This window comes from Hakea prostrata, chromosome 6, assembly GCF_041222555.1.
Source record: "Hakea prostrata isolate BN-2017 chromosome 6, UWA_Hpros_2, whole genome shotgun sequence".
Taxonomy (NCBI): Eukaryota; Viridiplantae; Streptophyta; class Magnoliopsida; order Proteales; family Proteaceae; genus Hakea; species Hakea prostrata.
Genome location: NC_142605.1, coordinates 22,745,705 through 22,773,103, shown reverse-complemented (window position 1 = coordinate 22,773,103; position 27,399 = coordinate 22,745,705). Strand labels below are relative to the sequence as shown.

Genomic DNA, 27,399 nt, shown 5'->3' with positions numbered 1-27,399 from the left:
TGCACCACATATATACCCTTTTTAATCGACCTCGTCTCATAATGAAACCAACATATTGCTTTCTGTGTTTTTTTGGGATCGAAAAACCAACTTATTGCTCTACATAGCGTGGGTGAATCATATTTATCTCGTCCTAAGTCATGTGTAAGTATAAAGATTTTTTTGTTTGCTATGGTAAATTTTCAAGCTGGAGACCTATTTGATCTAACATCTCATCATCAGTTTAGCCATTGAGAAATATCAGTAAGCTTTCTTTGTAGAGTAAATATACGGGTTGACAATATCATAAAGGGGGCCTCAGCTCAACGAATAAAGACCTTAAAACACCATCTCTACAACAATTAATTGGAAGTTCATTGAGACAAACTGTATTTAGAAGCTAGAACAGAGTAATTTGAAAAGAAGCGCCAAAAACAGATATTCCATTTGGAATTATACCTTTCCACTGCTACTGCTACTTGTATGGAAGCCACTACTGGCAAAGCTGCTCCACGGCAGCCACTATCTGTGCAGGCTGAACCACAGTCCAATCTTCCAATGTCCCAGCATATGGAGTTGGCACATCCTGTGAAGACAGACACCTAATTGGGGCGTCCAAATAATCAGGGAAATTCTCACTGATGGATGCTGTTAGACTGGCACCAATCCCACCTGTCCTCATACACTCCTCAACTATGAGAACACGGTGCGTCTTCTTTACTGAATTGCCTATTGTGTAAAGATCAAATGGTTTCAACGACCTGATATCAATCACTTCAGGATCATATCCTTTGTTCACCAATGTCTTGGCAGCCTGCATCACATGATACCTCATGCGTGAGTAGGTTAGGATTGTAATGTGCTCCCCAGGCCTCACCATCTCTGCCTCTTCCAGTGAACACACATATTCTTCATCTGGGATCCTCTCCTTGAGATTGTAGAGAAGAACATGCTCAAACAAGATGACTGGATTCTCACTCCGGATGGCTGCCTTCATGAGGCCCTTGGCATTATATGGTGTTGAGCAAGCAACCATCTGGATACCAGGAATTGACTGGAAATATGATTCAAGTCGTTGTGAATGCTCTGCCCCAAGCTGACGTCCAACACCTCCAGGCCCACGAATAACTATTGGAATGGTGAACTGGCCACCTGAAGTGTAGTGAAGCATACCGCAGTTATTAGAGATCTGGTTGTAAGCCAAGAGAAGGAAGCCCATGTTCATGCCCTCAATTATTGGCCTGAGGCCTGTCATAGCAGCCCCAACAGCCATTCCTGTGAAAGAGTTCTCAGCAATGGGGGTATCAAGAACCCTTAGATCCCCATACTTTGGGGCTAGACCCTTTGTCACCTTGTATGAACCCCCATAGTGACCAACATCTTCTCCCATGACACAAACTCGTGGATCCCTGTCCATCTCTTCTTCCAGGCCTTCTCGAAGGGCTTCAAACAACAATAGTTCATGCCTGTTTCACCAAAAGAAGGGAAAGAAAAAAGAGTTCATGCTTGACGAAACAAGATTGATCCAAAATTCAAATCATCCATCATCACCAATGCTTGGGTGCACTACAAGACTTATTAACCATACTCCAAGGAAATTAAGACCACATTATCAATCAACCATTCTTTCTACATTTGCCTAAAAAAAATGAAACACTTGGCAAAGAACTAAAGCAAAGTATTCATGACCGCTAGTCAATAACATTTTGTACATTTTACCAGATGGAAAAGGAATTATTCATCTAATCTTCATCCAAAAGCGAGGAAATTATTTCTATCAAAAAAAAAAAAAAAAAAAAAAAAAGAGAGGAAATTAAGAAGTTCCAGAAAAGCATGCAAAGTTAAGGTTCAAAAGCACATTTGTACATTTTCTTTTGTTTTAGATGTTTTGGCTCTTCTTTGCTTGGTGGCGCATTTAGGCTATTCTTCAAGCAAACTCATAAGTTGTTGGTTCTGTCGACACCCCTTGCTGTTATTCTTGCAGAACAGATAATTCTACCCAAAGACAGCACTTAAAGATAAGCCCTGAAATGAGCGATGTTGTGAATGGTTGAGCCAGAATGTGGCTTTAATAAGGGGAGAAGATAAATTTTGACTTGCATAATTGATAGTGACCTGAGTTGGGTATATTTGTGAGTAAAGGTTGAGGGCTTCAAGAGTGGAAAGGTTGGGAGGGAAAAACCAGTACGCTTTGCTCACATTTACTTTGAAAGGATGTATGAAGGGCTCATACAAATTGGAAAATGCCTAACTTGAGATGCTTGGATTGAAATGGATAAAATATTTCTGTTCTTTTGCTAAGTTGGTGGACTGATTTTTGGGGTGTAGGGAAGCGATGTGGAAGGGAAAGATCAATATGGATAGAAGAGTCCTTGGCAAAGGGTGTGTGCAAAGTACCTTGTGACACAGCTATAAAGAAGAGAAAAGTAAAGAAGAAACAATGGTGGGATCTGCTGGGAGAGAAACTGGAGGGATGAATGAAAGAAGAGAGGGAGGAAAGAGGGGAAAAAGAATTTTGAGGTAGGAAAGGTCACATTGATGTTAAGAAAGGAATTTACTGTGGTCTATTTACTCTTGATCTTTTCCCCACATTTACAGGGCTGAGGGTGACCAATTTCCATTGATCGACAAGCTTTTCACTTAGACTTACATAGCATATACTGTACAAATATAAAAGTACTCAGCCAAAATACTAGCCTACATACTGTATTGAGAGTTCGAAGTCTCTGTACCATTAATGAGTTCTCAGTAGTATACTGAAACTTTCAATAAAATTTTACAGTATGATAACAAGGAAACAGATCCATCTTAAGGAGTAATGATCTTATCCTATTTTGAATTTGATGCACATCAGAGAAAACTTCACAAGCATGTCAAAGCTGAGGAACGTTCACTTAAAAGGTTTATGGAGATCCTCTGGATTAGGAATTAAAGATTTCAATAATTTTACTGGATGCATGTTTTAAGTTGGAGAAGCTCTTAAAGACAATCACTTAGCTATGCATTTGATGCAATGATTCTGGAGGCTGTATACATATGCATAAAGCTCCAAGGTATCCCCACATACTCAAGTTAAATAACTAAGATTCTGTGCATTTATATAATATGCATGGCTTTGTACTATGAATGCCACTTTGAGCTGCACCGTCGCGGAACCATCCGTGGGAAAAATCCAAGCTCACTTACCAGTGTTTAGGGGTCTACTGACATAGGCAAGTGCATGACATACTATACCCGATGCACATGTCCTTCTCAATCACAATAACATAAAGATATCATAAAAATGGGCATATAGAAGTGTAAAGTAGCCTCTGGAGGCTAGCAACTGCAAAATGGAAGCCTATGGCAATAACCTGAAAAATGGGACATAGATGTCCTTGCAGAAAAATAAGATGAACAACCAATTGCATGAAAAGCTAATAAGAATCTGACTCTAAAGAGCATGTCAGATGAAAAGAAGAGAATCAGATGCAGCACATCACAAGCACCTTTCTCAACAGGAAAATCCAACTTATGAGTTTCAACTGCAGCAAACGAAATGTATATTTTTCCATGTAATCCACACTAGCTAGCTCAAATAGAGAAGCACCAAGTGCCAAATAGAAGAACAAAAACAGTGCACAGGGGAAAAATAAATCCATCCAAAATTTAAGGGGAAAAAATGAATGTATCTACAATTTAAAGATTGCTCAGGATCCAACAGAATGTAGGAAGATGCATAATGAGCACTTATAACTCTAAAGTTTCAGTCTTATTTACCATCATTTACCTAATATTTATTTTTGGTTAAATTATATTCGCTCCCTAAACAACTGGCTACCATGTGTCGACAGTGAAGACAGCCAATGACTTATTATGTGGGGCTCCACACAAATATGACAGTGATAGGCACTAAAATGTTGTTATAGGCACACAGACTCTTATAAAGTTTTTCAATCTCATAAAACAGCATTGAATTTACCCAGTGTGTGGCTTTCACAAGAATGAGATCTTTTTGTTAAGCATTAACAGCAATTGCAAAAATCATCAATCCAGAATAAAAATAAAAATTTTCGTATTTTAATTGAAATAGTTACAAGCCATATCTCAGAAATTCGTGGAGAAAATTGGAAAGTGAAAAACTAAACATCTCGCTTCAATGGGATGCAAAATGGAGATGCTCCTCAAAACCCATGATAGAAATGGGTAAATTGAAAGTAGCAGATGCTCCTTGAAACGTTCAGATATGCATCGGTTGTGATTCTGAAGGTAGTGCCTTACCCATGAAGCTCCATAGCCTCCCATACAGTCAGGAGACAAGTAGCTAAGATTATGTGTGTCTATGTACTTGGAATGCCACTTTGAGCTGGCATTGATATGAGTCCGTAGATGGGCGAAATTGAAGCTCCCATATAGGCTTAAGGTATCCACTGAGGCAAGGAAATGCCATAGTACACGTCTACACTTAATGCTCATGTCTTTCTGATTCCCAATAACACAAGGATATGATAGTAGTGAACATACAGAGACCGTCAAGTAGCCTCTAAAGGCTGGCAGCAACAAAAGATGCATCTTCCAAAAGGAAGCCTAATTGCGTGAAAGGATAATAGGATGCTATCTAATTCTAAAAAGCAGATCAGGTCAAAAACAAAAGAACAATATCCAGCACACCACATAAAGGAGCATACGAGCATCAAGTACCAGATAAATAAAAGAAAACAGTGTACAAGGGAAATAGTAATCAAAAGTTTAAAGAACAGGCTAAACTAAGGAACAGAGAAGAGAAACGAGAGCTTACCCAGACTTAGATGCCGTGGACGGAGCGACAGTATCAGCCTTCGCCTGAAAAGAGGTACAGTTCAAAATGATTAAAAACATCCATTATTACATTGCAGAAATTGAATTAGATAAAGTAACGATGTTTAACTGCGACGGCATTGGTAATCAATTTGTCACCAGAGCTGCTGTTGCCAACTCTAAGATTGGAACAAGCGATAACTCTTCGCTCAGATCTCACAACTAAAAACCTTCCCTTCCTTTCTGAAATTAAGAAGTCAAGATCAACCCAGAAGCCAGTCTATCAGATCTAGTATCCAATCAATTACGAAACTATCAATTAGTCAGAACAAAGAACAAAGTAAATGAAGAGAAGTATTAAGAACCTGGGTGAAATTTAACGGCAGGAAGCTGAAATCCCTTAGAATCGACAGAAGAAGAAGACGGTGACAAAGCAGTTACAGCTCCGATCCCCTGGATCATGGCTGCCATGGTGATATAGAGAGATATAGAGAGCGAAGACTGGGTTTGAGTTTATAACATGGAAAGAAGCAAGAGCGGAGAGATCGAGGGAACGGCCAACTCTGAAAAGTCCGATCCGGTTTGTACGTTCAACAACACCACCAACTTTCCCTCGCCGATTTATTTGTGATGGCGAAACATATTTATTACAAATTGAATATTTATTTATTTAATTTTAAGGATAAAACATATTTATAGCTATTTCTCTAAAAATCGCTAGTAAGTCCAAAGGCCATACTAATTTGGTTGGTTTAGGTAGGAGGACAGACACCCCCCTTAATATTACTTCTTTGATGTTTAGTTCCTTTTCTAACATTCTTTTTTTTTTTTTTTTTGGGGAAACTCCTTTTCTAACATTCAGTTGGGCTAATCTTTAAGTCATCTAACCACCTAGTGATGTTGGCTAAAATCTTGTGGGTGTTGGTTTTTGCTTCTCTAAGGTCATTGCATTCTTCTCTATCCATATGAAATAGCATGTGATAACAAAAAAAGAAAAGAACCACCGAGCTATATTGTTTGTCTAGTTGGTGTCGCTCAGCTAGGAGAACATTGCATAATTCCAAGATTGAGTCTTTGGAAAAGTGTTCCATTCTAAGCTCTAACGGTCTCACCGCCCATATTCTCTTGGTCCAGTCACATGATATGAAAACATGCCAAAGACTTCCCCTTTATTTCATCATAGTTGACAATTAATATGCACCTCCATCCATTTGGAAAGAGTAGACTTAATTGGTAGTCCTACATACAAGAGACACCAAAAGAAGGATTTAAATTTTATATGTATGGTAATTTCCAAAAAAAAAAATCCACCACAGAGTAAAAGCATTAACATTGGAGGGGTATTTTTGTCTTGGGAATACTCACCCTGCCGACCAGGTAGAGAACTCACCACTAGTTGAGATGAGATACACTCACATATATTGGATGAATTAAAATATAAGTGAATTAGAATTGTATTAGATAAGTTGAAAGTTGAGAGATACTCGTAGTTGAATGTAATGTATTGTGCCATTTGGTTGACTGTGGTCTTCTCCATCCAGACCTTAGCCCTGGGGTTATCTTTTAAAATCCATTTGGTGTTTGTTAGCATGGGTTGTACCAGAAGCAAGTCTCATTCCCATCCCACCTGTCTTCTCACCATCCCTTCAAGATTAGGAAGGATACTACATAAGCTTTTCCATGGCCACTGTCCACTTTTCTTCTAACCTTGGAGTTGAAGATATTGGTTGAGAACTAAATTTCTTCAAAGGGATTAAGATTGCCAAATTAGCTATGGAAGTTTATCACCTTTTCTTTGTAAATACTTTTCTTTTCTGTCAGGCGGAGATAAAGAATGCGTTGACTGTCTAAGTAGTCTTCGATCTTTTCATAGACATAACAGGCAAGAGATAAACTTTGAAAAGAGCGGAATGGAGGCCGCGAACAAAAAACTCAAATCTTGTCGATTCTTAGTATCTTGAAAATGAAGGACTTGGTGTACTTGGGGAACAACTTGATTAGTGGTAGATCAAAAAAAAAAAAAAAAAAAACTAAATTTTCTTTTGAGGAAAATATCTTTCTTGATTTGCCTCCTGGAAAGCTTCTTCTCTTTCCTTTGTAGGGAGAGCTATTTTAATCAAATTAGTCATGCACCCCCTCCCTGTCTCTTTATCATGTGAAATGCTTCCGTTTTCCAAAGAAGGTGTGTAGGCAGATTTGATTCCATATGTCAATAATTCAGGCTTGGAAACCCTAAGAAGTAGAAACAATTAACTCTTATCCCTTGGGGAAAATGTTGTCATCCTAAACATTTTGGGTGATTTGGGTTTTAAGAGAATGAAAAGAGATCAACAGTTCACTATTACTTAAGCAAGGATGGAAGTTGTTATCGGAACAACAAGCTCTCTGGGCCTTGGCTATTAAAGCCCGAACCAATCTCTATTTCACCCAAAATATTTATTTTTTGTTTATTTAATATTGTTTTTTCAAAATTGTTTATTTTGTTATAAAATAAAGAGAATATATCAGAGACAAAGAAGAAAACTAGAACAAGATCAATCAGAAGTGTTTCATTCAGTTAAGTGCATTATATATTTATAGTAGAAAAATCATCTATTCTGATATGGAAATACAATATATGATTCTTGCACACAATAAGATGTTCTTGATATGGAAAGATAGATTGCCGCCAAAGATAGGATGTGCATAGAATGTAAATATTGACTGCCACCATTGCATGCTGAGATCATTGTAATCTTCAATAAATATGGGAATGTGAATCACCAAGATGATATGCTGAGGTGGTTGAGATCTTCAATTGGAAGTATTGTCTATTGAGGGGTGATGGATATCCACAATCAATATTATTTATAACATATTTATCATTCTTGTTTCTCGTGTAGTGGTAGCATTCTCCATTAAGTAAATGTAACAAGACAAAGAAGTTTTTAATTAAAAAAATAATTATGGGTAATTTTCATTTGAATCCCTTGAAAATTAATTGAAGTCATTTTTTAACCAAAAAATAAATGACATCTTGCATTTGCCTCCCCTATGGTTTCCAAGAAAACCAACCAATGACACAATCAATTTTGTGAACAAAATACCCTTGTATTTTTTTAGTAGAAAATTTTATATTGGCATCTCTATTTTTGGGCATTGAACTCAGGTTGGGTTCTTATTTTCGCTAAAATTACATCTGGGTCCATTGGAATCTAACACATAACATGGATTTTTAACTTCAAACGTGAAATGATCATAATATTCTTATTTTAAAATAAATGAAATAACTTATAAATTTACTAGCATATATCTTATGATCTTAAAAATATAGGCGGGTGAAGTGATTCCTCACCCCGCCAGTATACCCAAGGGCGGAACCAGGATTCAATAGTGGGGGGGGGGAATAATAAAAGTTCAGGTTGGAGAAGCACCAATGTTTTTTCGCCACACATATTGTGTAGGCCTTTATAAGACCCATTAGGGTCCCACCTATGAATTATTTTATTATATTCAGAAATATGTCTACATATATTTTATGGGGCCCACATATATTTGACAAAAATAGGTAAACTATTAATAATGATATTTTTTTCAACAAGATATAGGTAAATTAAAGCATCAGTTAAAAAAAAATACACACGACTTTGACCCTAAAAAATTTGCAAACAAAAAAAAAAATTTAGGTAAGAGATGCAAACCAATGGTAGTTAGTTACCTTACAATTATAAACATTTTATTTACAATAAAAATTGCAAAAGAAATACAAAAACAAAAAATATAAAAATAAATAAAAAATAACATAAAAAATAAGTAAAAGAGAAAAAATAAATAAATTGAAAAAGAGAAAGAAAACCTAATTGTACAGAAGATTTTTTCCCAAGTTTTCCTTAATCCGCACTAATAGAATAAATAAATAAAAAAAAACCGAAGAGAATAAATAGTTAGAAAAGAGGAGATATGAGAGAATAAATAGGAATTGAGGAGTTAATTTCTATTAGAAATGACATTTTGAATATTTACTAATATATTCTTCTCAAAAATTTCCCTTAACCCGTGAGAAAACGGAGAGAGGGGAAGAGGGTAGCAAAGACTTTGAATAGGGTGATAGGAGAGAGAGAGGAGAATAGGTGGGGGTGCAGAATGGTAATAATAATTTTTCCAAAAATTTCCCTTAACCCACGTTTATAGAAGGAGAATATATAGGAAGAAAAGATGTGAAAGAGAAGAGAGAGGAGAATTAATAGGAATTGAGGAATTAGTTTCCATTAGAAATGGCATTTTGAATATTTAATAATAACATTTAAAAAAAAAATTCCCTTAACCCATGTTTATAGAAGGAGAATAAATAGAAAGAAAAGATGTGAGAGAGAAGAGAGGGGAGAATAAATAAGGATTGAGGATTTATTTTTTTAAATAGGAATGACATTTATACCCATTATTTTACCTTTAAAATTTGTTTTCAAATTAGGGGGAGGCCAAATAGTGATATTTCACATGTGAGAAGAGAAAAAAGTTGGAAAAATGAAGGAAATTAATGTAAAAAATGAAAAAGCTAATGAAATGTTGTAAATATGTTTAAAACTTTATATAAATATTTTATTTATTTTAATTGTGTCTTTTATCCATGGTTTTGTTTAGTCCCACATCGGGTTGAGAGGATCTGATTATATGGTTTATATATAGTAAGAGCCCAAGTATTATTAATTTGCCTGAACCCTATAGTGACTTTGCCATGATTATATATATATGACTTGGGACTTAGGACTTGGGCTTTAATCCAGAAGGCCCAGTTTGTCATGGACCCTATTCTGAAGAGAGTTGAGCTGAAAGATACCCTTTCACCCACAGCCTTTGGGGCTCTATATAAACTCCATTTCGTGCTCATTCTTGACACACAGAATTCCTCCTCTTCTCTCTCCCTCTTATTCTGTTAAGCAGTGAACACAACCTGATTATACCTTGAGTAAACCTTTCTGGGGTGCAACCTTAAATGTTTGGGTTGATCTTGGGGTGTACCTTAAATGTTTGGGTTGATCTTTTGGGTTGATCTTGGGGTGTACTTAAATGTTTGGGTTGATCTTGGGGTGAAGATTTCACTTTTAAAGAACCCGTGATTACAACAACGGTTTTGGTGTGCGTGCAGATCCCTCAATCGTTTACAACATGAAATAGGTTTTGGTGTGCGTGCAGATCCCTCAATCGTTTACAACATGAAATAGTAAAAAAATTTAAAAATCCGGCGGGGGGCATGGCCCCTTAGTAGGTCCGCCCCTGAGTATACCTACCACCCACCGATTGCACCCCACCGGGAGTCAATTATTAGGAAGAAGAAGAAAAAAGAAAAAAGAAAAAAGAAAAAAAAAGACAACTAGCCAATCCGAGGAGAGCATTGCACCTAAGCTGCACAATATTGAAAAATTAATTCCAATGACGGGAGTGGTCACTCATACGAGGGAGGTGGGACCGAAACTTTTGTAATATAGGACTTTCAAGTGCCTAGAATGTGGCAGTGTAGCATAGAACATTGAACAACAGTTTAACATTGAAAAAATTTAGAGTTTTAAAGTGAAGAAGGATTTAGGGATTTAGGGTTTTTCTTCTCAGTGATGGTGATTTAGGGAAAACTAATCATTCAGGCAACCAACACCTTGCTGCCAGTCCGTGCTTGCTGTCATGCAGGCAAAAGCAAGGGTTTCGGCCGGTTTTACCTACTATTGGATTTGAACCAATGACTCTCGCCTTATGAAAGCAATACTCTAACCGCTGAGTCAAGTAGGTCAAACTAAGTCAAGAAAATAGACCTATAAGAAAAAACCGCGTAACCAGAGTTCTCTGCGGGGCTCTGCGCTAAGAAAGAGAAAACGTTATCACTAGACGAAATGAAGCAGCGGCTAGCACGCAAAGATCAACCATTTGGAGAACGCGGAGCCTTTCTTTCTCGGCCATCTGCCTTAATAAGTTAAGTTGATTCCGATTCATGCAGTCGTTCTCTGCTGCATTGGTGTTTTCACTCCCCACTCTCCACCATAACAAAATGTTTCCACCATATCTCAGAGGTAGTCAAACAAAGGAAGTACGGCAGGTTCAAGTAGGAAAGAATGCACTAAGAAGTGGGACATACAACAATGGATCCAAAGAAGAATGAGAAGAAGCCCGAAAAAAGAAAAAAGGAATATAACCTCTGATACAATGAACGAAATAGAACAATATCGAGGTCCTAATTGTACGACTTTGGTATGATGTCCTTCCAATGTGGATTCACTTAGAACATCGCGCCACCGTACGAACATGGTATATAGGATAAATATTAGGTCCTAAAAGTGAAGGTATTATGGTCATTTTGCGTCTACGTTAAAACCCATGTGACGATGTTAGTTTTGACTGGACTCAAATATGATTATAGCGACAGTAGGGATCCAAACCAAGTTTAAGCCCAAAAGTAGAGACTAACATAAAATTTTCTATTGAAAATGCGCAGGGATATTTTAGTTGTAAAAGTGATTGTGGGTCCTTAATCGATTTTTTTTTAGAATCCATAAGGGGAGGAAAATGTAAGGCATCATTATTTTTGGATTAAAATTGACTTGGATCGAACCGCTGGGGTCCAAATGAAAATTAAAATAGTGATAAAGCTGCAAGGAATAAAAAACTTAAACAAATACAAATGTGAAAGTTTAGGAATGAGGACTCAGCACTATAGAATAAAATTAACAAAGAAACATTATATAGAGCTAAAAGAAAAAGAAGAAGAAAATTGAAATCCAATGCAATTGGTAAGCTAGGATGTTTGGTTTAAATAGTAGTAGTGCTATGCAAGGAAATTGTCTCCATGGTTAGATCCGGTCCAAACCCTAACAATAAACCCCATAAAAAATCATGGGTCTCATCTAAGATAAACTCATATGGGTGCCTACCATTTTCTGAATTGCAAGTGAAATAACTTGAGAAAGAAGGGTTTTTCATATTATGTTTTATTGTAATCTCCATTTTCTCTTTCTTAATTTAAAATTGAAAACAAAGAAGTCACAAGTAGACCCCATGATAAGTAGATGGTTGTTTGTAAATTTTAAGTAATCACAAGCGTATGGTATCATGTAACTAATAGGTCGATCTCAGGAGATATACCACTTTAACTTAACCCTCTTAATGGTAAGACAGAGTGAGAAGATTCAAAATTTTAATTAATTAATTAAACTAAATTAACGGATTTAAATAAGCAGTCCTATCACATGTATCTAATGAGTTGAATTGAAAATAAAATTAAAACATATCATCACCATTCATCATCTAATGAAACAAAGTGCACAAATAAATAAAAGACATGAATGGAAATTGATCGGAGTAGAAAAATAAATAAATATAAGGGAGGTAATCTGAGTGTGAGCCATGGATCGAGGGAAGGAGAATGCTAGTAAAATGATTTTGATTGTGGACCTTTTGCCGTGGCTTACAGTCCATTGATCCGGGGAAAGGACATAAAAGAAAGAAAAATAAATGCAAAAATAAATAATAAAACAATAAATAAAAATGGAACCTCAACCAAAGAGAAGCATGACTTTAGATATCTTTGATAAGGACCTAGGGGGGAAAGGGAAACAATAAATAAATGCTGAAAAATAAATCGTAAGTTAAGAATATAGAGAGGGAGATAGAAGCGGTAATGGAGAGGGGGAGAGAAGATTATTAACAAAAATTACTTACGCATCTTTTGAATCTTGAATAGCAAAAGAAACTCGACTGATTCTAGATCAAACCTACCCTAACAATCAGATCTAGAATGAAGAAATATGAAAGTGCTAGACCTAGAGAAAAATGAATCACTTCGAACTTGAAACTTGAACTCGAAATTACATTAATTGAAATATAAAAATTACAAATCAAAGAAACTAAATAATTTAAAGGACTCTTGCATTACATAAAAAATTTTGAAACCTAAGCATCCAAACTAAGAAAAATGAAACCCACAAGCATCAAAGGAAGATAGCTTGAGTAATTTTTGGTATATCATGAAGTAAGCGGGGCTTGGCTATTTATAGGGTGAATAACGAATGAAATGTTTCGTATTTGCCGATGTGGGACTAAAAAATAATGAGACTTGTATTGTGTGAAGTTCAAGGGAAATGTTTCTTGTTATCCGGTGTGGGACTGAACAATTAGTGGACTTTTTATAGGGTGAAGCTTGAGGGAAATGTTTCCCATTATCCGATGTGAGACTGAATAATACAAGCATCAAAGGAAGATGGCTTGAGTAATTTTTAGTATATCGTGAAGTGAGCGGGGCTTGGCTCTTATAGGGTGAATAACAAAGGAAATATTTAGTATTTTCCGGTGTGGGACTAAAAAATAACGAGACTTTTTATAGGGTGAAGCTTGAGGGAAATGTTTCCTGTTATCCTATGTGGGACTGAATAATAAAGAAGAATATTCGTAAGTGTAAATGGAATATACGTAAAAAGAAAAATCCTCATTCTGTTACATAGTATCTCTTGATCCAAGCTCCAAAATGGTTCGACCCACAAGGAGAGATTGATCTTGGCATTTAGATATACTCCAAAATATTCTTTTTGTGCTTTGCTCCACATTCACCCTCTTGTTAGTTTTACCCTGTAAATACAAAAACAAGAAAATAAGTCAATGTAGCTTGTCTAAAATGTGTAAAAAAAAATATGCTTCATGCTTTAAGATTTCGCACATAAATGCGCTCATCAATGGTCAAGATTGGAAACTGTTGTTTAGTGAACTGCAGCTTCCATGTGGATCAAAATTATAAATTTGACAAGATGAAGTTGATGATCTGTGTTGTTTTGATGCATCGTTTCAGCTTTGGTGACTCAAGTAGTGAGATATGATTAAAAAAGGTGATCTTGATAAATAGATTTAAATCGGTCAAAACAAGGCTCCTGTGCTTCACTTATTCTGAATGATCATCGTGCTTGCCGTTGGAAAAAAAAAAATACATTAGCAACTTATACAAGTCAAACTGATGAAGTCTAAATCAATCAAAGGCAACTTCCAAGTCTAGGTGATCATACGCATGCTTGGAACCAGACAATGGATCCATCCAAGCTTCTATCTTCTATAATACCTGAACATCTAGCTTACAACGTCATCAAATCATTGCTTGCTGATTTTAATAGCCTTTCCATCCAGTCTTATATCATTCCTCTAATTCAGAATTTCATACCCTCTGGCTGATATTCAAATTAAGGAGAAGAAAAAGAAGCAATGGAATCAGTTGGAGAAATCTATGAAGCTCGATCAATGCTTGCAAGGTCCAACCACAGTACTGGCGATTGGCACAGCAAATCCATCTAACTGTGTCTACTGATCTGAATTCCCAGATTTCTATTTCAGATCCACAAAGAGTGAACATATGATTGAGTTGAAGGAGAAGGTCATGCGAATTTGTGATAGATCAACAATAAGAATGAGGCATCTCTACATGACTGAGGAAATTATGGAGGCAAATTTAACCGTGACCTCTACAATACTACTGCTGCAACACTTGATGCATGCCAAGATATTAGGGTTGTTGAGGTTCCCAAGTTATCAAAAAAAAGCAGCATCAAAAGCCATCAATAAACGGGGGCAGTCAAAATCAAAGATCACCCATACTGTATTCACTACCATTTTTTGTGTTGATGCACCTGGTGCGGACTTCCAACTCATCAAACTCCTTAGTCTTTCATCCATTGTCAAACGTATGATGATGTATCTTCTAGGATGCTATGGTGGGAGTAGCATCCTTCATGTTACCAAAGACCTTGCTGAGAACAATAAAGGTGCCTGTGTACTTTTTGTTTTCTCCTAGTTAAACTTTGTTAGTGGGTTCAAGGAACCTATAACGAGACTGACTCGCACACTATGTTTGGTAGGCAATATTTGCTGATGGTACAACAACTTTAATAGTTGGTGCAGCCTCGGATACATCAATTGAGCGCCCACTATTTCAATTATTTTCGACCTTTCAATTAGTTTATCCAAAGATGTTGCCAGAACTATTTCTACCAACATTGGAAAATGCTTGGAGGAAGCATTCAACAATATTGATACCAGTGATTGGAATTCTATTTTTTGGGTGTCTCACCCTAGTGGACCAGCAGTTTTGGACCAGATTGCAATGACCCTAGGGTCGAAGGAGGAGAAACTTATGGCATCAAAGAAAGTATTGACCAAATATGGTAACATGTCAAGCCCAACTGTGATGTTCATTTTGGATGAGATGAGGAATAAGCCTATTAAAGAAGAAAAAGCCAAAACTGGAGAAGGGTTTGATTGGGGTGTGCTATTAGGGTTTGGACCAGGCCTAACCGTGGAAACTATTGTATTGCTTAGCATTGGTACAACATAAACTAGGCTTTCTGGCTTTACAAGTTTGCATCAATTTTCGATTGCACTTTGTTATGATTACCTCACCTCATTTTTTTTTTTAAATACTTTAATAGTTTGCTTAATATTATCTTAAAGTAAGTAATTTCTTGATTGCTCTTTTTGTTAATTTATCAACATAAAATTACTTTGTTGGAAGAATGTTTGTGGGATTTAATGTTACAATTACCCTAAAACTTTCTCTCTCTCTCTCTCTCTCTCTCTCTCTCTCTCTCTCTCTCTCTCTCTCTCTCTCTCTCCCCCCTCTCCCCTCCCCCCCTATTCAATGAACTAACAAGGAATCTTCTTGTCCCTCTACTAGCATGTAGTGTGATTGTCGGAGGCCTACCTTGTGAGATCCGGCCCAAACCCTAACCTGGAAACCCATTTGTTTGTAGGTCGAAGACTTGAAGTGAAGGAAGAAGGCAATTGTGGGCCATCTCAATGGAAGACATGGTGTTTGATCCAAAACCCATGGAGTTTGATGATGGAGTTCCATACTTGGAAACATTGTCTGAGTTGGAGAAGAAATTGCACCTTGAAGATGAAGAGCTTGGTTGATGGGCTTGAGGCTTAGTTGGACATGTTTTGGAAGGTCTCTCAATGTTAGGTAAGTCACTTGTTGAGTTGGGAGAAGCCCCATTGAAAATTTTGAGGTTTTGAGCTTCAATTCCCTGTTCTGGGCTTGCTGTCAACCTGGGTCGATTAGGCTAAGCGACCCACAGTGACAGGGGCTTAAGTGTAAAATCTATGATTTTTAGGTTTTGATGCTCTATTTAATAGAACTTCATGGTAATCAGCCCCACTTGTTTCTAAAGCCTCTAGAGAACGTGGGAAGCCTCTCTCAAGCCTTCTCATTGGAGTTGTGGAAGATCCTCTTCGAATTCTCAAGCTTTTCGACGAATCTTCTTCATTAAGGTTAGTGATCATTCATATTCTTTCATTAATCCATTCTTTTATTGATTATTCTTATCTCTGTGATTATGAAGAAGGTTTTGTATCATTGCAAAAACCTCTTCCTCAATCTCTATAGTTGTGAGTGAATCTTCATTCACTCCAATGCTTCAATGATCTACACAACTTGATTTTAGAATGAGATCTTGTGAGATCTTCATGAATGTGTGATCATTCTTTGTTTTTGATTTCTAAAGCATGCTAGATTCATTCCTATGATTATTTTTATCTAAGATCTACTGTTCTTTTCTTTCTAGAGTGAATTTTCATTCTCTCTAGCCTCTCCGTGGAATTCACAGATTGATTTCGGTAAAAAACCTAATTTTTTATTAATTTAGAATTCTATCATTTTAATCATTGTTGATGCCTAATCTATGCTAGATAGTCTTAGACTATTATTCTAGTGTTTTCCTTAAAATTTTGGAGTTTTTCAAATCCCAGAAGTTGAGTTTCGGATCAAAATTTGAAGTTTTTGTTTGTACAGTACACCCGGGTCGATTACCCTGAGCTACCCAGCTAACTTGCCCATAGTGACAGTAGCTGAATTTTTTGTCTGTTTTGATCTGTTTGACTTCCCATCTTCGAGGGTTTTGTTCCTAATGCTTGAACTATGCTTGTTTAGGGTTTATTTGCTAACTTTGGACCTATCCTCTTTCTTTTCTCCGGAACCCTTTGAAGTTATTTAAGGTAAGGACAATTGATTTTTAATAACCTAAAATGCGTGTTTACTTGTTTTGAATTCGGATTGCATGATCATACTGTTGTTCTTAAAATTCTCTTATAATGATATTGCTACTGTAAGTACTGTAACTACAGTAGGACTTGCTCGTGTAATTCAATTACTATTTTTATCATGTATGAATGGTTATTTCCTTATGTATTGATTCGTCAATTGTGCTTGTGAATGACTGATTTGGAATGTGATTGCTTAAGTATAATTAGGGAATGGGGAATGTCCTTTTGACATTTCTGTCTTTGGACAACAGTGGAAGTGGTATGAGACATTTTCGATGATGCCCCTTGACTCTTTCCCAGATTATTGGATGACATACCTAGGGCTTGTCTAGCAGTGTTTGGCTAGGATTACTCTGTTATATCAGACCCGATTCGGAAGGGTATTGAGACCTAGTAACCCGCGGTAGCAATGGGAATTTGTTGGCGTTCAAGACTGGTAACCAACCCGTGAGAGGACATGAATCACATTGTGGGGGCCATTCATTGGTAGGGTTGCAGTAATTGACTTGGCTCATAGGCGCTCAAGACCGGTAACCAAGCTGTGAGAGGACATGAGAGCTTCTTGTTTACTATTTGTGGATGACCAATAGGGATGATGAGTCAGTAGTCCGAGTTGGTTGTAGCCATATGATACGCTGACTCTAGTGAGAAGGATACCAGAAAGGATCGCGAGAGGCGAGGAATGGAAGTATCGAACTCTGACTTGATATAACTAAATAAAAGACTTGCATTGTGTAAGTTTAACCTTGACATGCACCAATACTCAAACTAATGGTGATGTGAGAGAGCGGTGACCTAAACCCCAGCCATGGAATGTCCGAGAGGATGCAGGACCCAATTACCACTAGAGAACCCAAGATACTGAGATGGTTGAGGGAGAGTGATTTGAGACCTACCTAGAGGAGTATGGTGCTATGACTTAAAGCATGTCTTCCAATAGAAACCAGAATACATATAGTTAGAATCATATTTGCATGTCTGTTTCATATCATGTTGCATCATTTATGTTTTGCTATCATGCTACATTGTGTTATTGTGGAATGAACCACCTTGTTGAGTTCTTTTGAACTCACTCCTTTTTGCAACAACTTTGTTAGATCTGTCTACAGGTGTTGATGACTATGACGGACAATCATATGAGATTGCCTCGGATGACTCATACTACACCCAAGGTGCTGGCTACTGTGACTACCACTGTGAGGACTACCAAGGTGACAGAGGAGCGTATCAAGATTAGTCGTACTCATGTGCTAGTACAATGATACTTGGATATTGAGACCTTTACTTTTAGAAGTGTTCTTTATAGATTTGAAGAAACATTAGTTTAGATTTAGTTTACTTCTTTTCTTTCCCTTTTAATTTGGGAATCGATTGTAATCTTCTTTTTAGTTTTGATATATTTTTCCGCTATTGTTGTAGAGTGATTTTCCATTACACTCTACATTGATTTATTCTATTGGTATCATTTTTTTGCACTCTGATTATAATGTATTTTCTCTTTGAATCTTATCTTGACATTTCAGTTAATTTAGTTAAATATTGATTTAGTATTGTTCTTGATTTTATATTATTATAAATGTGGGAGGATGATTTCCTCGATATTGATATTTGGGGCTATGGATCACACACTTGGGTATGCCAGATGGGGTACCGGTTCGGTGGATGTGACAGAGTGGTTGAAACAATCTAACGGTGAGGAGTGAAGCTAACTAGGCATGACTGACTTGCCCATGGTTCACATGTATAAATAGATAAATTTGGTATTGACACAGGGAGGGGCAGGGTGGGGTAACAAACTCTCTCATTCTCCAACTCCAATATGGATCTCTCTAAAATTTCTTCCAAATCATCTTCTCCATTCAACCTAGGCCTGACTTAGCCATTGGAGGCAACATCCGACCACCTCGATTGGCCCTTTCTGACGAAATTTAAGTTTTGCAAGGATTTACTTAGGAATCAGGATCAATCTCAAGAATTTCATAATAACCAGCATCAACCCAGAGGTTCATTCCACGGTTCAACCTTAGAGGCAAATTCAACATCAACAAGAACATATATAGTTCTTCATGATAATGCTCGGTAATAATGACTCTAGTCTTGCCCATATGTATATGTGAATAATGGCTCTGATTTTTGCAATATGTATAAGTCTCAACATCTTCATTTGAATTAGAAGTGAAGACATGGTATTTTATTAGAAGGAACTTAAATAAAACAATAAATAAAAAATGAACGAGGGTCTTCATTGTCCTCTCCTAAATAGGAAAAGGAAAAATTTAAAAAATCAACAAACACAAAAGCATTGGAAGGAATAATATAGAGAGCTTAAAAAAAAATCCAATAAGATCCCATTGGGAAAAAAATCCAATGCAAATTGGCAACGCCCGCAAGGGCAGTTTATCTTGTACTAATGCTTCGCAAGACAATCGTCTCCACAGTTAGACCTGGCCCAAATCCTAACAATATGCCCCATTCTAAACCTTCTCCAGTTGTGTTTTTCCCTTCTTTCGTCGACTTATTCCTCATCTCATCCAAAATGAACATCACAGTTGGGCTCGACATGTTGCCATACTCGCTCAACACTTTCCTTGATGCCTTGAGTTTCTCCTCCTTCAACCCAAGAGTGGCTGCAATCAAGTCCAATATTGCTGGTCCACCAGGGTGAGACACCCAAAAAATAGAGTTCCAATCGTTGATACCAATCTTGCTGAATGCTTCTTCTAAGCATTTCCCGATGTTGGCAGAAATTGTTTTGGCCACATCTTTAGATAAACTAATTGAAAGACCAGTTTGACGCAAGTGGCCTTCAACCATGTCATCTGAATCAGGGAGAATACGGGTGCCTGCCGAGAATAGTTGGAACAGTGGGCACTCAATTGACGCGTCAGGATCTGCGCCAACTATTAAAGCTGCAGCACCATCCGCAAATATTGCCTGCCCAAGCAAAGTGTGCAAGTCGGTCTCGGTTGGTCCCTTGAACCCACTAACAGAGTTTAACTCGGAGCAAACGACGAGGACACGAGCACCTTTGTTGTTCTCAGCAAGATCTTTGGCGACACGAAGGACACTACCACCACCATAGCACCCTAGATGATACATCATCACACGTTTGACGGTGGGCGAAAGACCAAGGAGCTTGATGAGTTGGAAGTCGGCACCAGGTGCATCAACACCAGAAATGGTGGTAAATACAATATGGGTGATCTTTGATTTGGGCTGCCCCCACTCTTCGATGGCCTTTAATGCGGCTTCCTTAGCCAACTTAGGAACCTCAACAACCATGATATCTTGGCGTGCATCAAGGGTCGCAGCAGTAGGGTTGCAGAGGTCAGGGTTCGCCTCCATAATTTCCTCAGTCATGTAGAGATGCCTCTTTTTTATTGTTGACCTATCACAGATTCGCTTGACCTTCTCCTTCAATTCACTCATATGCTCACTCTTTGTGGACCTGAAGTAGAAATCTGGGAACTCAGACTGATAGACACAGTTGGACGGGTTTGCTGTGCCAATGGCCAGTACTGTGGCTGGTCCCTCTGAGCGTTGAGTTTCATAGATTTCTCCAACTGACCCCATTGCTTCTCGTTCTTCTCCTTTGAATATCAGCCGGAAGGGTGTGGGATTCTGGATTTGAGGAATGAACTAAGATGGATAGCAGAAAGGCTATAGAAAACAGCAAGGAATGATTTGATGACCTTGCAAGCTAGATGCTCAGGTATTTATAGAAGACAGAAAGCTGGAATGGATCCATGGTCTGGTGCCAACCATGCGTATGATCACTTAGATATACTTGACAGTCGCGTTTGTTTGATTCAGACTCCGTCACATTGACTTGTATGAGTCGCCAATATTTTTTCTTGAATGGCAGCGTGCGATGACCTTTTAGAACGGGGAACTACAGGCTCGCCTTGTTTGACCTATTAAAATTTATTATTTAAGATCACTCATGATTTATACTTCTGGATTTCGTTTCTTTTTTGCTAGCTTAATTTAAGATCACTTGAAACGATCCATGCATCAAAACAAGGCGTGCGGATCATCAACTTCTTGTAAAATTAATAATTCTGATCCGCATGGAAGCTGCAGGTCACTTAAGAACAGTTTCCAATATTGACTGCTTGCTTATCATGGGGTCCGCTTGTGACTTTCTTGTCTATAGTTCTAAATGAAGAAGAAAATAATGGAGATTATGATACCTTTAACTGGTCAAATGAGGCTCCCGTTGTCCAGTATTTTTTATTTTATTTTTTCTCCTTCTTTTTAAGTAAAACCTATATCTGAAACAGCGTTCTCTCACCGTTGCCTCAGTTGGCGGTCAAAAAATATCAGTAACCCATGCAAGTCAACATGACCAAGTCGATGTCATTCAAACAAACGTGACCCAATCACTTCTCAAGGTCCTTGGACTTGCCTTCTAAAGGAAAGGGTTTCGAAAGAGGCGACTTCCAGGAACTAAGTGATCATACAACTGCTTGGCATCTGAGGAAGAATCGATTCAAACTTCTAGCCTCTATAAATATACCCATTCATCTGTCTTGCTATTTCATCAAATCATCGCTTCTATTTCCATATCCTTCCCTTCTCTCTTTGTTCATTCTTCCGTTTATCCGATTTTCACATCCTCTTCTAAGTCGATATTCACAAGTAGAAGGATACAAGAAGCAATGGGATCAGTCGGAGAAATCTATGAAGCTCGCCACTCGGAGGGTCCAGCCACAGTGCTGGCCATTGGCACTGCAAATCCATCCAACTGTGTCTACCAATCTGAGTTCCCAGATTTCTACTTCAGGTCCACAAAGAGTGAGCATATGACTGAATTGAAGGAGAAGGTCAAGCGAATCTGCGATAGGTCAACAATAAAAAAGAGGCATCTCTACATGACTGAGGAAATTATGGAGGCAAACCCTGACCTCTGCAACCCTACTGCTGCGACACTTGATGCACGCCAAGATATCATGGTTGTTGAGGTTCCTAAATTGGCTAAGGAAGCCGCATTAAAGGCCATCGAAGAGTGGGGGCAGCCCAAATCAAAGATCACCCATATTGTATTTACCACCATTTCTGGTGTTGATGCGCCTGGTGCTGACTTCCAACTCATCAAGCTCCTTGGTCTTTCGCCCACCGTCAAACGTGTGATGATGTATCATCTAGGGTGCTATGGTGGTGGTAGTGTCCTTCGTGTCGCCAAAGATCTTGCTGAGAACAACAAAGGTGCTCGTGTCCTCGTCGTTTGCTCCGAGTTAAACTCGGTTAGTGGGTTCAAGGGACCAACCGAGACCGACTTGCACACTTTGCTTGGGCAGGCAATATTTGCGGATGGCGCTGCAGCTTTAATAGTTGGTGCAGATCCCAACACGTTTATTGAGCGCCCACTGTTCCAACTATTCTCGGCAGGCACCCGTATTCTCCCTGATTCAGATGACATGGTTGAAGGCCACTTGCGTCAAACTGGTCTTTCAATTAGTTTATCCAAAGATGTGGCCAAAACAATTTCTGCCAACATCGGAAAATGCTTAGAAGAAGCATTCAGCAAGATTGGTATCAACGATTGGAACTCTATTTTTTGGGTGTCTCACCCTGGTGGACCAGCAATATTGGACTTGATTGCAGCCACTCTTGGGTTGAAGGAGGAGAAACTCAAGGCATCAAGGAAAGTGTTGAGCGAGTATGGCAACATGTCAAGCCCAACTGTGATGTTCATTTTGGATGAGATGAGGAATAAGTCTATGAGAGAAGGGAAAGCCACAACTGGAGAAGGGTTCGATTGGGGTGTGCTCTTAGGGTTTGGACCGGGTCTTACCGTAGAGACAATTGTCTTGCGTAGTGTTGGTACAGCATAATTGATCTAGGCTAGCTGGGTTTACAAACTTGCATAGATTTTTAGTTGCACTTTGTTACAAGGGTTTGTCTCACCTCAACATTTTGACATTATTTCCTACCTCATTATTTTTGTTTTCCATATAATTTTTGTCTTTTAATAAGAGATACCTTGATAGGCTGTATTTCTGTTAATTTTAAACATTAAATCATTTTTCATAAAGTTCATGGGGTTCATTATTGCTACACCTTTCCTTTCTTTGATCTCTCTATACATCATCTGAAAACCTAAGACTTTTGGATAAACCTTGTCAAGTAAACTAAAGCCCCCAATTCTTGTGAGAAGGAATACTATGGAGGGACCTAGTTGATGCCTTAATCTAGTTATCACGAAGACCAAATATGATGCTCCAATTGATCGTAATCTACTTACTGTTAGAGTTTCGTTTGAAAGAGAACTCAATTGAGAGTGATTTCTTCCACACTCAAATTCGTGAGTGGGAGATGTATATTAATATTATTTGAATTACAATTTGAATATTTGAATTTAAATTACAACTTGTTTACAATGAAACTTTAAAACTTGTTGACACTTTAACCATAACTCAGACTCTTCTTGATCGATTGGAGATAAGATCAATTGAGGATAGAGGTAGTTACGGTGGATTTGAATTTGAACTCGAATTCAGAAGCTTATCCTTTACACTTTACTACAAGTTCATTTTTCGGGGATAGACAGTGAGCTTGGATTTTAAAATTTTGAATCTCAAAGCAGATAAGCCTTTGGTGAAAATGTCTGCAACTTGGTCTCTTGTGGGAACAAATTGGATTGAAATATTTCTTGTGGCAACTTGTTCACAAACAAAATGATAGTCAATCTCGATGTGTTTGGTTTGTGCATGGAAGATCGGATTAGCGCCAGGTAAGTAGCTCCAATGTTATCGCAGTATAGAGTTGGTGCAGAAGTAACAACCCTAAGTTCACTCAGTTGCTGATGTTACCATATCAACTCAGCGGTAGCATTAGCAACCCCTTTGTATTCAAATTTCATACAAGAGCGGGCCACAATGGGTTGTTTCTTGAAACTCCAACAAGTTAGGGCCCGAGTAGACATAGTAGCAACTTGTGGATTGTTGATCGGTAGTTGAACTGGCCCAATCCGCATCACTAAAGGCAGTGAGATTAGTTGTGGGTCGAAATAGAATCCTATGGGATGGGATCCCTTTTAGATAACGAATAATTCGTTTAACCGCAACACAATCATCAATTGTAGGTTGATGCATATATTGACAAACCCTATTGATAGCAAATGCTATATCAGAGCGTTTGAGAGTCAAGCATTGAAGTGCACCCACTTTACTTCTATACTGGGACTGATCATCATAGAGGGGAGGTTCCTCAGAGGTTGCTTTGGTGATGGAGGTCAGGGTTGCTACTGATTTGGCTTCATGCATATTGGTCATTCACAAAAGAATTGAAGAATATTTTAACTGACAGAGATGTAAATTGTGAGATAAGCTATTGACCTTGACACTTAAAAAGTAGTTTAAGTCACCGATATCTTTGATGGAAAATTCCTTGCCAATGGATGTAATGACAGAATTAACCTCAGAAGACCTAGATTCAATGAGAACAATGCCGTCCACATATACAAGAAGATAGATTGTTTGATGTGTTGAAGTACGAAAATATAGTGTCATGTTAGATGAGGACTATGAGAATCCCAGAGTGAGTAAATAATTGCCAAGCTGATGAGACCATGCCCTAGGGGACTGTTTTAAACCATATAAAGCTTTCTAAAGGTGACATACATAAGTAGGTGTCTCTAGGTCGATGAAACCCTGTGGTTGAACCATGTAAACCTCTTCAAATAATTCACCATTTAAAAATGCATTTTGAACATCCAATTGGCGAAGAGTCCTTCCTTGGGCAACTGCTAGCGATAAAATCACGCATATTGTAGTAGGTTTGACAACGGCATCAAAAGTGTCAAAATAATCAATTCCTTCACGCTGATGAAATCCCTTGGCGACTAATCTAAAGAGAATATATATTGTTCTTCAGGATAATGCTTGGTAATTTTGGCTCTTGTTTTTTCAATATGTAGTCTCGACATCTTCATTTGAATTAGTGAAAACATGGCATTCCATTAGAAGAACAAAAAAGGGAAAGAGGGTCATCATTGTTCTCTACTAAATAGAAAAGAGAATCAAACAAACCCAAAGCACAGGAAGGAATAATATAGAGAACGATAGAAAAACCCAAAAGAACATAGGCCAAAACCAATGCAAATTGGCAAGGAAAACCAAGTCTAGCTTATCTTGTAAATGCTTTGAAGACAACCGTCTCCACAGTTAGACTTGGCCCAAATCCTAGCAACACACCCCAATCATATCCTTCTCCAGTTGTGATTTTTCCTTCTTTCAAAGACTTACTCATCTCATTCAAAATAGACATTACAGTTGAGCTCGACATGTTGCCATACTCATGCAACACCTTCCTCGATGCCCTGAGTTTCTCCTCCTTCAACCTAAGGGTTGCTGCAATCAAGTCCAAAATTGCTGGTCCACCAAGAGGAGACACCCAAAAATAGAGTTCCAATCACTAATACCAATCTTGCTAAATGCTTCTTCCAAGCATTTTCCAACATTGGTGGAAATAGTTTTGGCTACATCTTTGGATAAACTAATTGAACGACCAATTTGATGCAAATGGCCTTCAATCATCAGAGTCGGGAAGGATTTGAGTGCCCGCTGAGAATAGTTGGAATATTGGGCACTCGATTGATGTGTTGGGGTCTACACCATCCGCAAAAATATTGCTTGGCCAAGTAGGGTGTGAGTTAGTCTCAGTAGGTCTCTTGAAGCCACTAACTAAGTTTAACTACAAGCAAACAACGAGGACACAAGCGCCTTTGTTGTTCTCAGCTAGGTCTTTGGCAACACGAAGGACACTACCACCACCATAGCAACCTAGATGATACATCATCACACGTTTGACAAAGGATGAGAGACCAAGGAGTTTAATGACTTGGAAGGAAAGTTCGAAAACTATCGGTTGGTTGGCGACACTAACCGATATTTTGAGCAACTTTTTGAGGGAGTCGATGAAAAATCGACCCATTTGAGGTCATTTTGGCCTGAATTTTGACGTGTAGGCTAGTTTGAGGCCAACAAACACATTGGGAGTGTTATTTTGACCCAAACATCTACCTAAAATAATGTTCTTAATCGACACATGTCCGGCTATATGCAAACGAAAGCTGCGAAACTTGAAATCTGGAAACTCATATAAACCAAATCATTTAAAGTCTACAACATGTCAAAAATCAAACCAAAATATGGTGAATAGTGCAAGAAATAAGAGAGAGAGAGGCTCTGGAGAGTTTGGAGAGGAGAGAGAAATTAAGTTGAAAATTCGACCGAATTTTTATTTAATCGTTGACATTAGACGATATATCGCCGACGGTTGAAAAATCGATCCTCGACGATATTTTGAAAAAATCGTGTCGCTAGGGGGAATCTGTCGCCCCCCAACAATAGGGCGATATATCACCGACACATTGCACAGAGCTTGGAAGTCAACCAGGTGCATCAACTCTAGAAATTGTAGTGAACACAATATGGGTGATCTTTGATTTTTGGCTACCCCAATTCATTGACGGATTTCAGTGTTGCTTCTTTAACCAACTTGGGAACCTTAACAATCATAATATCTTATCATGCATCAAGTGTTGCAGCAGTAGGGTTGTAGAGGTCTTGGTTCGCATCCATAATTTCCTCAGTCATGTAGAGATGCCTCTTTCTTATTCTTGATATGTCACACATTCACTTGACCTTCTCCTCCAATTCAATCATATGCTCACTTTTTGTGGACCTAAAGTAGAAATCTGGGAACTCAGACTTATAGACACAGTTGGATGGATTTATTGTGCCAATGGCCAACACAGTGGCTGGACCCTTTGAGCGTTGAGCTTGATAGATTTCTCCAGCTGACCCCATTGCTTCTAATCCTCTCCTTAAAATATCAATCAAGAGGTTGCAAAGATCTGAAATAAATGAAGGAGTCGACTAAGATGGAAGGTTTTAGAAAACAACAAGCGATGATTTGATGAAATAGTAAGATAGATGTTGTGAGCTTGAAAGGATTCATTATTGTCTATTGTGAAGCATTACCATGCAAAAAAGAGGTTCACTTAGACCTGGAAGTTGCCTCCTTTTGAAATCCACTTATTTGGAAGACAAGTCAGAGAGGTTTTCTTACCCAAAAATAAATAAAATGAATGAAGAGGTTTAGAATAATATTTAGCCAAATTAAAGATATAATTAGGGGAATAAGGAATTAATAGAAAATTGGAAAGACATGTAACCAAAACCTGAATCAATAGGAGAAGAATAAAGGAAAACTGTCGAGGCATGTCAGTCGCTTTCCTTAAGACAAATTGGTCCCCTCCAATGTGTACTTGAGGATTCAACGGATGTTCGTCTCCCAGGATACAACGACGAACAACGGTTTACTAACATAATGTTGTAATTTTCGTAGTTTTATTTGAAAATTCAAACAATTTATTTTTCTAAAGACACCTAAATGGCCAATAGGTGTTGTTGCTAACAAACATGCCTTAAGAGAAGAGGTTTGTGCTTTGAGAGACAACCTTTGGTGGTGTCTCTTACTCTTCTATAAAGGTGGGAGATGTTTTGTTTATTATCGCGCAAAAACCTGTTTTTGAGAAGCGTTAGTTTCCTTTAAATTGTGTCAATTGGTGAATGTAGGTTTACGGATCCCTTAGTC

The 27,399-nt window shown here is 38.0% G+C and overlaps 2 protein-coding genes and 3 pseudogenes across 2 annotated transcripts; 2 read left to right on the top strand and 3 right to left on the bottom strand.

Moving 5' to 3' along the window:
- Positions 1–310: 310 nt before the first annotated feature.
- On the bottom strand, positions 311–5,373 carry LOC149012675 (pyruvate dehydrogenase E1 component subunit beta-3, chloroplastic-like). Its single transcript, XM_089159183.1, has 4 exons — positions 5,121–5,373; positions 4,886–4,998; positions 4,757–4,800; positions 311–1,445 (listed from the first exon to the last, which is right to left on the bottom strand). The coding sequence occupies exons 1-4, from the start codon at positions 5,224–5,226 to the stop codon at positions 473–475; spliced, it is 1,236 nt and encodes a 411-aa protein (XP_089015309.1). The 5' UTR covers positions 5,227–5,373; the 3' UTR covers positions 311–472.
- An 8,611-nt stretch (positions 5,374–13,984) lies between these two features.
- Positions 13,985–15,088, top strand: LOC149012674 (chalcone synthase pseudogene; annotated as a pseudogene).
- A 3,856-nt stretch (positions 15,089–18,944) lies between these two features.
- On the bottom strand, positions 18,945–20,531 carry LOC149012673 (chalcone synthase-like). The gene has a single exon (XM_089158334.1). The coding sequence runs from the start codon at positions 20,365–20,367 to the stop codon at positions 19,192–19,194; it is 1,176 nt and encodes a 391-aa protein (XP_089014460.1). The 5' UTR covers positions 20,368–20,531; the 3' UTR covers positions 18,945–19,191.
- Positions 20,532–21,363: 832 nt separating this feature from the next.
- On the top strand, positions 21,364–22,963 carry LOC149012672 (chalcone synthase pseudogene; annotated as a pseudogene).
- Positions 22,964–24,924: 1,961 nt separating this feature from the next.
- LOC149012671 (chalcone synthase pseudogene) lies at positions 24,925–26,609 on the bottom strand (annotated as a pseudogene).
- Between the last annotated feature and the right edge of the window lie 790 nt (positions 26,610–27,399).

Excerpts from the sequence above, each read along its gene's own strand:
- LOC149012675 (XM_089159183.1), bottom strand. The coding sequence starts at position 5,226 with ATGGCAGCCATGATCCAGGGGATCGGAGCTGTAACTGCTTTGTCACCG. Across the intron at positions 4,801-4,885 it reads TGATTACCAATGCCGTCGCA|GCGAAGGCTGATACTGTCGC; the intron begins GTTAAACATCGT and ends ACCTCTTTTCAG. Across the intron at positions 1,446-4,756 it reads TCCACGGCATCTAAGTCTGG|GCATGAACTATTGTTGTTTG; the intron begins GTAAGCTCTCGT and ends TTGGTGAAACAG.
- LOC149012673 (XM_089158334.1), bottom strand. The coding sequence starts at position 20,367 with ATGGGGTCAGTTGGAGAAATCTATGAAACTCAACGCTCAGAGGGACCA.